The sequence below is a fragment of the Phycodurus eques genome, chromosome 10, assembly GCF_024500275.1.
Source record: "Phycodurus eques isolate BA_2022a chromosome 10, UOR_Pequ_1.1, whole genome shotgun sequence".
In the NCBI taxonomy this organism is placed as follows: domain Eukaryota; kingdom Metazoa; phylum Chordata; class Actinopteri; order Syngnathiformes; family Syngnathidae; genus Phycodurus; species Phycodurus eques.
This window is the reverse complement of record NC_084534.1, coordinates 19,161,350-19,173,603: the sequence shown is the minus strand read 5'-3', so window position 1 is coordinate 19,173,603 and position 12,254 is coordinate 19,161,350. Positions and strand designations below refer to the sequence as shown.

The window sequence follows — 12,254 nt, the reverse complement described above, 5'->3', positions numbered from 1 at the left end:
TCAGTTCATAGTTAATTTTGAAAAATGTTGAAGTAAGATGATAATTCCAAAAATGAAACTGGTTCATAGTTCTTTTTTGTTTTTTCTCAATATGTTGCTGACGGGGTAGTCCCCTTAAAATACTGGCATTTCATTTTCCCATTGTTTAGCCCACATTAGTAGCCAGCTGCAGCTTTCCCCCTATAATCTCAAAAAATTGAGGTTAAACATGTTGCTTGGTATTTTTAAAATGAGGAATTAAAACAAAAACAGCACTTTTGTCCTTAATGTGCTAACAAAAACACGCAACACAGTTTGACATGAACAATAGTGAAATAACATTGATATCTTTGCATTCCTTGTCGTTCTGGCTGACTATATTGACAAAATATTTTATTTGAGCTATTCTTATGTTACAAAACAAAATAAATTCCATATCACAACCGTGTGAATGTATGGAGTTTTAGCTAAAGCGTTCTGATACAAATAATAATTTTTTTAGTAGGCGTAATAAATATTTACAATTATTTACTGTATTACAAAAGAACAACCAAAGAACACATTCACGCCCATTTACGCAGTGTCCCTGAACGCACTTTGTGTTCTGACGCAGCTGCGACGTGTCTGCCATGAATGGCGGCTGTGACCGCACTGAATCGGTTGCCAAATACATCGTTTATCCGCCTACATATGAAGACTCGTCAATAGTGTGTTCCGACTGGATTTTTCGCACAAAATATGAATCAGTTCATTGAACTCGTTCAGGTACAACCCTGGCGGTGGTGATTATATCTAGGATACAGTATATCATCAATTACAAATTTTCAGTTTTCAATATCTAAACCTTTTTATAAAACGTGAGAGACCCCACACATGACGAGGAGGGGGGGGAAAAGTGTTAAAAAGCTCTTATAGTGTGTGGTGTACTCAAGATAACCGTCAAAGTGCACCACACACATAATTAGGGCTTGAACATACATTGCATAGTTCCTCTTGAAATTGCATTGATTCTTGGTTTTTATTATTCTTCAGCCAAATCAAGCCCTAATGAGGACAAACGTAATAGAAAATGGATGGATGGATCATTCATGTAGGACTGCTTTATGAATGTACTAATGGCAAGGAACTGCTTGACATTCTGATTTGGAGGCTTAGCACACCTATAGTTCATATCCTAAAATGGTAATATTACCACTGGGTCAGTGACATTCATCTAAAAGTTCAGTTCATATCTAATCTCCTTGTGGGAAGCAGGACTCTTTCACTTGGAAGTAATCCAGTCTGTTGCTACCACACATTTTGGGTGTTGGAATGGAAACGTTCCAGTTGGAGCCAAGTGTTAAGATTCCTGGAGGCGTCTCAAAGTCCTGCTTTAGTCAGGAGTCAACAGGCGAATGATAAGGCTTTGATAGCGGGTGATTTGCAGATGTTATGACATCAAGCAGGTGTTTCACTTACCTGTTTTTGGTTGTTTTGTGATGCAGCTGTGTGTAGCTACGGCGTGTGCTTCAACGGCGGCCAGTGTCGCGAGGGATCCACCCAGCTATGCGACTGTCCTGCAGGGTTCAACGGGCCCAGCTGCCAGTATGGTGAGTAATAAGCTTTTTTTTTGTCTTTCTAGTGGACCTTTGTTTGGATTTAAACACTAAGAGCCTTATTTTCCCGTTTGTGCGTAAGTCTGTTTTTTTTACGCACCTGACTTGCACACCTTCAACTTAAACCTGTTCTCCCGTAATGACTTCTGACATACTCGCCTTGCGTCAGCGTCTCATTTGTGCCCAAAGACCCAAGAGACGTGATTCATTGAAATCTGAGGCTCACTGTAATTCCCGGTACGTGGAGTTTTCCCCAGACATGTGAATGCCATGGAAATCCATCAGGAAAATATGTCTCTCTTTAAATGGGAAATGAACTTCCGCAATGGATGTGTCGTCGCCAGTGAGACGTGCAAACCGCTCTGTCTAACGCTACACTTTGAAGCTGAAGAAGCGCATGTTTTTTTATTCTGTATGGAATAAAGCAAATCCAACAGAAGCAAATGTTTCAGAATGCTGATCTTATGACTGAACAGAGGTTTGGATGTCCATCAATAAAAATAGAAAAGAAAAGGGGGTGTGCCTGCCGTTCTATAGATTAAGTGTTGCCCTGCAACCAATTGCGCCACTGAACGGATGAGACACTTTAACGTACTTGATGACCAACATAGATACTCCGTGTTCTGGTCACACAGCACAAAATGTTCCAACTATCGTGACACTGAAACATTCGGACAAAAGTAGGAGTAGGGACACCTCCATGGTACCTTACGGTTGAATTTTCTTCGTCTCTCCCCATGTTCTTCAAAACACATACAGCTAATCCTTTGATGCTGGCTGAAATGAAGTCTAGTGAGGAAGCGCTGATGCCAAAAATGTCCATCCACCACACCCATTTTCTATAGCACTTGTCCTCATTAGGGTTGACGGTGAGCTGGAGCCTATTCCAGCTGACTTCGGGTGAAAGAAGAAGACGGGGTATACCGTGGACTGGTCGCAAGCCAATTGCAGTGCATATATAGAAAGACAGCTATTCACAATTACAGCTATGGACAGTTGTCTTCAGTGAACCTAACATCCGTGTTTTTGGATTAAATCTCACGCTTTAAGGCTTTCCAGAGTTGACATTCCACTGTACTGTACCACATTGTCAAAAGCACCCAAAAGAAATTTAAACATCTACGATGTCTTCTTTTTTTTAACAAGATGTGACCACAGATCCACCGAAGAAGACAATATTCAATGTTTAGGCTTCGTTCGTGTTTACCTATATCATGTCATATTATATTTGTATAAATAAATTATATACATGTATTTAACTTTTGTCTGAAGACACCAGCCATAAAGAAAACACAATTTTTGCAATTTTGACTCCAAACAATCATGTCACCAACCCGTTGTCATACTCGTTAGTGTCGCATACAAAACAAGTCTGCTAACCTGTTTTTCTGGTTAGGTCATGTGACGTTCCGCATTTAGCGGATTATGTAAGCGGAAGCAGATCCCGTGAATGAAGTCGGAGGTGTTATAAGTCCATACTTTGAATTTTTTACTGTATTTCCTACCACTTACACTGGAAATTGTTAAAATGACAAAATTCCAAAGTTGCAGACCCAATGGAGGTTTACATTCTATGGCTAACTGCATCAAAAGTCACTCAAAACCATCATTGTGTATTATGTCACGAGAGTGTTTTAACACTGCAGTCCAGCAAAGAGGAAAATTGTAATGATAACTAACTTGTCCTTATACATATATGAAATATTTCTTAGAACCTTTTGTGTTAATTCAGGTTTTATAATAGTGACAGCCTGGAATTACTAATTTCTACATTCCCATTATGTCCAACCATCCATTTCCTATAGCGCTTGTGCTCATTAGAGTTGGGGGTGGACTGGAGCCTATTCCAGCTGACTTTTGGCGAGAGAAATGGGGTGCACCCTGGACTGGTCGCTAGGAATAGGACATTCAGAATAGGTGAACCTAACCACTTCCACAACCATCTTATTTTCGTAGTCTCCAACCCCCGCTAATGTATGACGGCTGTGCTGTATTTTTGGTCAGACATTTCGCTACTCCACAGAGGGTTCTAGTCCAGGGAATTATATTTTTCAAGGGAAAGTAGCAGAAGGGTGAATTGAAAGTTCTCTGTAATTTGGCCGATTGGAAGACCAGGTGCCCAATACAAGTGATTGGTGATTAGTCGACTTCAATCTCTAACCAACAATATTGCTGGTAGTGAAATCAAAGTTGACTAGTCTGTTCAACGCCTAGTGCACATATAGACAAAGAGCTATTCACACTGACATTCACAACTACGGACAATTTAGAGTCTTCACTGAACCTAACATGCATGTTTTTGGATTAAATCTCACAAATCTCAAGGTGTTCCGAAGTCAAGATTCGGCTGTATCACGTGTCTTTTCCATGCCCACTAATGAGAATCTCATGGTCAAAGATCAACTTATAACTCATGTGTTGATTATGACACCTTGACAAAATGATGAAGTGATAACATTTTGTATCTAGAAGGTCATAGGTCCACAGTGGCAATATTGTCGTTTGGGGGAGTGGAGGGGGGGAATTACATGAGTGGTGGTATCCCGTGAATGCAGTCTGAGGTGTTAAAAGTGCATACTTAGCATTTATTACTCAATTTTCCACCAGTAACAGTGCATATGGTTGAAATGAAAGAGTCCAAAGTTGTAGTCGTAGGAGCTTCCCATTTTATGGCTTATAATTCACACAAAACCTGAAGTTCATACCATCATCATGTGTCATGTCACAAGAGTAAGCACCTTCCTCCAGCCACAGCCTGTGACAAATGACTTCACCTCACATTATTTCTTATGGGGGAACGACTGTTTTGAATTTAGACTTGCAAGTCAACCAAATCGTGTTCCACTTTAGAGGTTTAACTGTAAACTAAATAGCAATAAATCCAGATCCATACAATGGACATCATGAATATAGCATTATAGCATCCTGCTTTTCGATTGGCATGTTCTCCCTGGGTTTTTTTCCGGATACAATACTCCGGCTTCCTACCACGTTCCAAAAACAGGCATGTAGAAATTACCGCAAAGTGTGAATGTGAGTGTGAAAGAGATTGGCCGATGACCAGTCCGGGGTGTACCCCGCCTCTCGTCCAAAACCAGCTGGATTAGGCTTAAATGGGTGGCCTCTTTTTCCACATGAATGGGATTCTTGGCGCCTCAGCAATTTGGCTTCTTGACCAGCAGCGCAAACATTTTATCTGCAGAGACCCCATTGTTGAATTTGAGCTGTTGAAGTGAAACAGCGGAGGTCTCTGTTGTTTTTTTTCCTGATAGCGCACCACACGACAGGAAATTCCTGCAAGTGTCGAAACCGTCCGTGAATGACCTTCCCCCTAAACTCGGACGTGTGAGGATCACATTGAGGTGACAAACCCACCTTGCTCTATTTTCTGAGGAACTTTGCAGTGAGGCAAATGTGTCTTCATGACACCGTAGCGCAAACATTCACTCCCTCCATGCTTGTTAAGGTGCTCGTGATCAAGCCCCGGCAATCTGGCACTGACAGCACGTTTATGTGATCAGAGCTCTGCGCGGTTCATAAGCCGAGCTGAGTTGCTTGTGATTACTTCGTGCTTCATTATCCACGGGAACGCACGTCTGCGCAGACTTTTCCTTTTTAATGTGACACAGCGTGTGGTGGAGGGGGGGATATAGAATTTGGTTGCTGACTTTATTTTCAGTAAACACGCCTGCCGTCTAAGAACGCTGCGGTTGTAACTCATCTACCTCTCTCATTTGAGTGGCCCTTGCAGCAGGGGGCCATACTTCCCTGACACTCGAAGGGATGGAACAAAGGCTGCACTACATTGTATACTTTCACCTTTGGTAAAAACAGATTGCCTCGATAGTTTCATCCACCTGAGACAAATAAACGCCTCCCTTTTTGCCAATTTTTGGTATCCTACAACACTGTGTTAAAGTTGGGCTTTTACATAAAGTGAAAGTAAAAGCGTTGCTGTGAGCTCTGACGTGGTCGCTCTGCGATCTTGTGTGCGTCCTTGTTTATGTTTATACAACTTCGTGCATTTAAATAAATGTGGGTAAAGAAAAGCCTCCAATAATCTCTGAAACTGACAAAATATCTGTCTATCCATTTTCTATCGCGCTTGTCCTCAATGGGGTTGCCAGTGAGCTGCAGCCTACCCCAGCTGACTTTATTGTACACCCTGGAATTGTCGCACTTTTAGTCCAACCTATGGACAATTTAAAGTCTTCAAACGACCTAATATGCATGTCTGAGGAAGTCAATGCACTGACTCTGCATTACCATCAATTGCCCAGGAGTCCAATCTTTAGGAGCACTCTGTATTATTCCAAAAAATGCATTCATTGAAGTTTCTCCCCTGGCCATCAGAAGCACTTACAAGAGACCCTCTTTCTCCTCCATTGTTGTTTGTTAGCATGTCTTGCTCTGACTGATGGTTTCAATGCTGTGTGGGTTTCATAGTTGGAGGTGGAAAACCTATCGAGGTGAGTACCGCACCGTCGGAATGTAAGCACTGATTCAAATTTATTTACTGCAAATAATACATATTAATAACAATATATTTGTTCACCTATCTATCCCAGCGACATGTAGTGACAGGCAGAACAATTAAATGCTGTTCCACTTGATAGTAGAAGGTATAATTTACCTCTGTACCTTCCTGTCACCAATCATACAACAGAATGATTTTTTTTTTTGTGTTCACCATCCCAAGTAAGTAAATCAAGTAAATGTATGAGTAAATTGAGACCAAGCCATGATTATTTCAGTACTCCCCAAAAGTTAGGCATATTGGGCTTTAGGGTAGAATTTCAGGATGAACCTAAAATGCACTATAACCTTTAGAGGTGAACTTGCTTTGACTTTCTCTTAACTTTTGAATGCACATGTCCTGTTCAATGTTTCAGTACTTTTTGAAGAACTTGCAGTTCTCTAACAAGGAAATGAATGGGAAAATTTGCAACAGGTGTTGGATCCTTTGCGTGAGATATTTTCTTTTGAAATATGTGGCTTGGCTCAGTAAAGGTTGTAAAACATCAGGGATGAGTGCAGATTTGTAGCCTTGTATTGAATGACTCTCGCTAGTTGAGTGATGGCTATCTGCGTCCGAAACTGAGCGCACTCTCTGATAGTCGGGCGTTGTACTCCGTCAGATTCTTGAGTGAGACATTTCTGTGGTTCCCCTCTAGCCAACTGAGGTTCCCCAAGCTCCTCGCAGCTGTCGTGTCGCCGCCTGTCACGCAGCGGACTTGTTGACGATAAAAACGGCCACAGTCAACACTCGAAAACCTCAAATCGTCATTCACTCGCCTTTGACAGCTTTTTTTGTTGCGGTTCTCCTTTGTTTACATGTCATAATTTATGTCTGTGTTTATGCCATGTGTGCCCATGTGTTTTCAAAGGGGACGATTAGTCTGCTGCTCTCAATATTTGTCCGAGGCCTGTCATTCTGTCAAAGTGATGTACAGTATAATGGCATAAGTTACCGCTTTGTGCCTAAGTCTGCGGTGAAGTTACGAGTTGATGGGCTTTGTAATACTTTTTCAAAGGCAACAAATCCTGCTTCTTTTAAAGGATTAACCGTCTCATCTTGAAACTTTCCAAATGTATGCTCTCATTCATCTGTAGAGCAGATTGTCTTTCGATCATTTGACACGAGTTTTTCCCAGCATTGGCAAGCATACATCATTACACATAGGCGACACCATTGTTTATCATGTCAGGTTAAAGTGTTTTAAAATGGTCACATCAGCATTTTCACTGAATTTGAATTTCACTTAAGGCTTCTGAGAGGTTGCGTTTTGTTTTAGTTGTTTTACAGCAGCTCTGCTAGCGACTTAGTTGAGCACCGCAACACCAACGCCACTCCCAGCAAATAGATGCATATGTTTCTGGAGTTCTGTAGTGTGACTTATCGCCGACTAAAATACATGTGTTGACACCAATAGTTTTAAGCAGTCATCTTTGAAAGTTCCTAAAACCAATTTTGCTGCCTTGCTAATTAGCTACGATGTTTTTAGCTAGTCAAGCCTAAGTGAGATATGTTGTGCTTTTAGGATTTGGATAATGAAGGTAAGAGATGTAGAAAATGGAGGGCTTAATAGATTGATGATGGATAGTAGATAAATTTAGATTATGATCATGCATTTTATAAGCTCCATCCATCTATTTTCTGCCACTTATCCTGCTCACGGTTACATATGAACTGGAGCCTTGACTGGTTGCCAGTCAATCACAGGGCACGCATAGATAAAAAGCCATTCACACTCACACTTTTGGGCAACTAGAGTCTTCGGCAAACCTAAGAGGCACGTTTTGGGAGATGGTGGAACATGTAAAGATCAAACAGTCAGTTCAAAACAATCAGTTTTGGACTGGAAATCCATCCAGATCTTTATCAATTCATTCAGTCCAAAACAGACATTTGCAAACGTCTTGATTATTCCATGTTTGTTTGACTACTAAACCCCATTCTCAAGCCAAAGGTGCTTGAAGTCATTTTTTTCCCATCAATTTAAAAGTAGTCCATTAAAAAAAACTCCTCCATAATTGTGAGTGTCATTACTAAACATCAACGTCATCATCAGTAAAGCTGTCATCACTCAACAAGTGCTATTTTTGGGGGGATCAACAGCTGCCAGCTTTCTTTTAGAGCTCCAACTCAAAGACTAAATAATGCTACCATCGCATTGCCATGGGAAAGCAAACTAAAAGCGCTTTAAAACGTGAAACAGATTTATCGTTCAGAATGTTATTGGACGTGAATATGAGGGAATGATACCGAAGTTGATAGCAGACGTTTACAGTCATGACACAGACTATGTAACCTGATACTATTGTCATAGCTGCAGCTTGAACAGGTTTGTGTTTCTTGATGCAATTTATGTCTCTCTTCATCATTATTTCGGCTAGTTAACGGGGGTCACAGCAATGCCATAATACCACATTATCTTTAAAGCTTTAGTTAAAATGGGACTGAAATACCTCTTGACGATACTGTACTTTTTTTTATGGCTTCAGATTTATAGAATGCCTTTACATGGGCTACTGACTGACGTTTATTGGAGATGGGGGTATTTTTCGATTGAAACATTGCACTGCTGATGTTCAGAGAACATTCCTTTTATATCTCACAAAGGATTTATGTGTTTTTCCTGTTTGTCCTCAAATGTAATGTACTGTATCTCAGAAGGATTCCTGGTTCCATTGACTGCCTTTCACTTGGATATTGTGGGTGACAAAACTAATAATACATTTTTCAAAAAGGACTTTATATTAATTCATGAAAATTTTTCTTTAATTTGTTAGAACACTGCTTTGCTCCATTCAGCATTGTCTTGAAACTGTGCAGGGTACACTAAAATATCACAAGAATGGTATTCATGAGTAAAATGTGTATCAGTTTAATTTGTTTGAAAAAAAAAACAATTCCATGGGACCACAAAAATAAAGCAAGGCCTAATTTCCATCCCTCCATCCACTTTCTATACCGTTTGTCCTAATTAGGGTCACAGGTGTCTACTGTGAATTCTGTCCGTGTGTGCAGCTGGACGCTGCAGAAAACAAACAAACAAACAAACAAAAAACACCTCCATAATAATAATTATGCATTTTTAAGACAGAATGATTGTGTGCACATATAGCTGTCATCAGGGACTGATTTCAGATGTTTCCCTGTTCAACCTGTAATAGACATCCTAGTCTGCAATTACTTTAGGGTTCAGTAGTGGTCTCTCTTCAGTCAAATTGTTCTTCAACCTGTTGTAACCAGCCCTCCACGCCACAACACAGATGCACCGACTGGTCCTGCAATGCTTCACAACGTTCTTCCCTCAGTGAATCCTTCGTACGCTCAGGCATGTCTTTTTTTTTGGCCTCTGTGGCCGGAGGCATTGCGCTTTCATGTCGCCTAGCCGAGTCTCTTGAGGGCGGAAGGATCTCCTGAAACATCCAGTCGTACCTCGAGGATAAGATGATTAGATTCTGAGCGGTCAAAGGTGGCGCGTCAAGGTCAATGTGACCTCACATCTGTTGCAGCCTCGTCGACAAGACAATTCAGTCGGGATCTCAGCTTTTCGTGGTGTGTCGCGTCCATAGGAGGAAATGAACCGGTTAACCGGGCAAAGGCTGATGTGATTTCAATAAACCTGTCAGGAATTCCAACGCTAATGATGACACATTTCAATTGGATGGAATGATAAAGTGATGGCATCTTTCGATCATGACAGTTAATATGTGCCTGCAAAAAGGCACATACTGTATTTCCCGCTTCCCAAGTGCTACTTTGGATACATCCATCTATTTTGTCTGGCGCTTGTCATCATTAGAGGCGCGGGTGAGCTGGAGCCTACATCACCTGACTTTGAGGTGAATGGTGGGGTTACACCGAGACTGCTCCCGAGTCTTTTGCAGGGCACATACAGTACTGTATAGACAAGCAACCATTTACATTCATACTGATGGACAATTTAGTCTTCAGTTAACCTAAGAAGCATGTTTTTGGAATGTGTGAGGAACCTTGTGTACCCGGAGAAAAACCCACACAAGCATGGGGAGAACATGCAAACTCCGCACAGGAAGGCCTGAACGGGGTTCAAACTAGCAGGTCTCGAGTGTAAGCAAAATGTGCTAACTACAAGAGAACTGTGCTGCCCCATTTTGGATAAATAATAATAAATATTATTAGGATAATGATAATAAAATGGGATTTAGGAAACACCTTTCAAGTGACCCAGGGACACTTAAAATTCATAATTTTTTACAATTTGAACAGTCTGAATTTTTATGCCAAAGAGGCTGAGCTACATTGTGTTTGTTTACAGAGTAGACGTGTGGCTTGGGTCAAGGGGGAGAGCACTGTAAGTGCAAAATGAAGTTTGAAGTGATGGAATTGGAAGTGTTAGTGCAAGACAAACAAGCATATTACGAAACGAAAAAAATCTCCCTCGCAGATAATGTTGAGAAAGCAAGCAACCACATATCAGCCTATGTTTTGTTTGATCAATCTCGCTGGGAGTGCGTGGGAGTTGGATGAATGTGCCCATCCTGCGTAACATAGCGATTGAAATTTGGGAATGGCCAGCACCAATTGTCATCGTGTTGAAATGACCCAGATGCAAGGAAATGCAGAAATCAAATGATCATGTACTCCTCCGAGAACACACAAAATGAACTGCGTGGCAATTTTGCGTGTTGAGCAATCCTGAGGCGCACCCAGTTAATAGATCAACATCCACATCTGTTTGCGTGTACAATAAAGTTTGCGCCCATTTTTGCATGCGCAAACATTTAGTTAATCAGGTCTTTAGTGTTTATGCCCCCGTTTAGGACCACTATGGAATGTAATGGGAGCCGTGTTTTCAGTATTCCTGCCTTCTGGACCTTCCCCATTGTAAAAATAAATCCCCAACCCCCCAAACCCCACTTGGAATGGTCTTTACTTGGGATAAAAAAAAACATTTGTAGGACCGCCATGCTGAGCTTAACTTGCACTTGACTGAGTATTTGGAGGAAAATCCAAGCCACATGTGCATCTTCTTCCAATTTCTGATCGTTGCCGGTTGTTTAGTGCTATCACTATGCAATTATGATGGATATCCAGTTCTTAAGTGCGTTGACCAATAGCAGCTTATTGATAGAGATGCTTCCTGTCTTACATCAAGTGTGGCTCAAGCGGGAAATACTGTAAAGTGCTGTGCTTTCATTTTGCTCCCCAACGCTGGATTCAATATGAGCTTGAAAGTCTTGGTAAATTTATGAAGATGTGCAGATTCACCACTTTGTCATATTTGATCGGCGAGTTCAGCTGCGGTTGAGAGGTGAGCAAATCAGAAAAATAGGTTGTGTAATGATGACCACGCATGGCTTTTATTTTTTGGAAGAGTTTTTATGACAATCACAACAACGACACGGGCGATAACGGGATAATCCAGAAGTATTGTGGATCATCGGAATGGTTTTACCAGGCTCCATCTGAGACATCTGCTTTTTTACTTAACTTAGCTTGAGTTACGACATTTGGGGTTTCTAATTATAAACACACAAACAGAGGGTGAGAACTGGAAAAGGTCAGGGTGAGAAATAATGTTGCTCTCTCAAAACTATTCAAGTTGGCGAGCACACTCACTTGTAAATAGCAGCGAGAATGGACCATTCAGTCACTGACCTGTTGTCTGTTTTGGCCATTGGGTCCGTTAATCTGCATATTGTTAGCGTTCAGTGCAGCGTGACTGGCTGGGCAGCTGAAACCAAGCAGGCCGCGCAGATGCACTGTAGGCGCTGCATCAGCGCCGAGGCGACGTTTTCTCACTGTCATTCTCCACCTGGTTGACCCCGCTTCTCACTCTTTACATCAAGGTGATGGAACCTTTTTCCGATCAGGGGCCATATTAGATTTTTTTTAGGAAAAGGGAAGAAAAAATATGAGGCAACAATCAAACAAATGTTGTTATTTTGTCACATGCTTTTAATCTTTCGTGCCCTCCACAGAGATGCAGTAATTTAGCCTCTGACAAACGTTTGGCTTCAGGTTCCTCCACAGCCATTGTTATAATTGAATGGAATATTAACGAGGGTAATCCTCCCCAAACGATTGCTGTTGACAGGCAGAGGCCTCTCTTCGATGTTTTGGGGAGTGCCTCTAATTTAGGGGATCAATAGTTGGGTTTCCACAACGACACTCCGGCTAGAACTGTC

General features: G+C 41.4%; 1 protein-coding gene across 1 annotated transcript in view; it reads left to right on the top strand.

Annotated features, from left to right (window-relative positions):
* megf6b (multiple EGF-like-domains 6b) overlaps positions 1–12,254 on the top strand; it is a gene marked incomplete at its 5' end in the record, with an annotated part of 62,634 nt that overhangs the window by 10,711 nt on the left and 39,669 nt on the right. Inside the window, 1 exon segment of the mRNA XM_061687747.1 lies at positions 1,464–1,568. Coding sequence (XP_061543731.1) covers positions 1,464–1,568 — 105 coding nt within the window.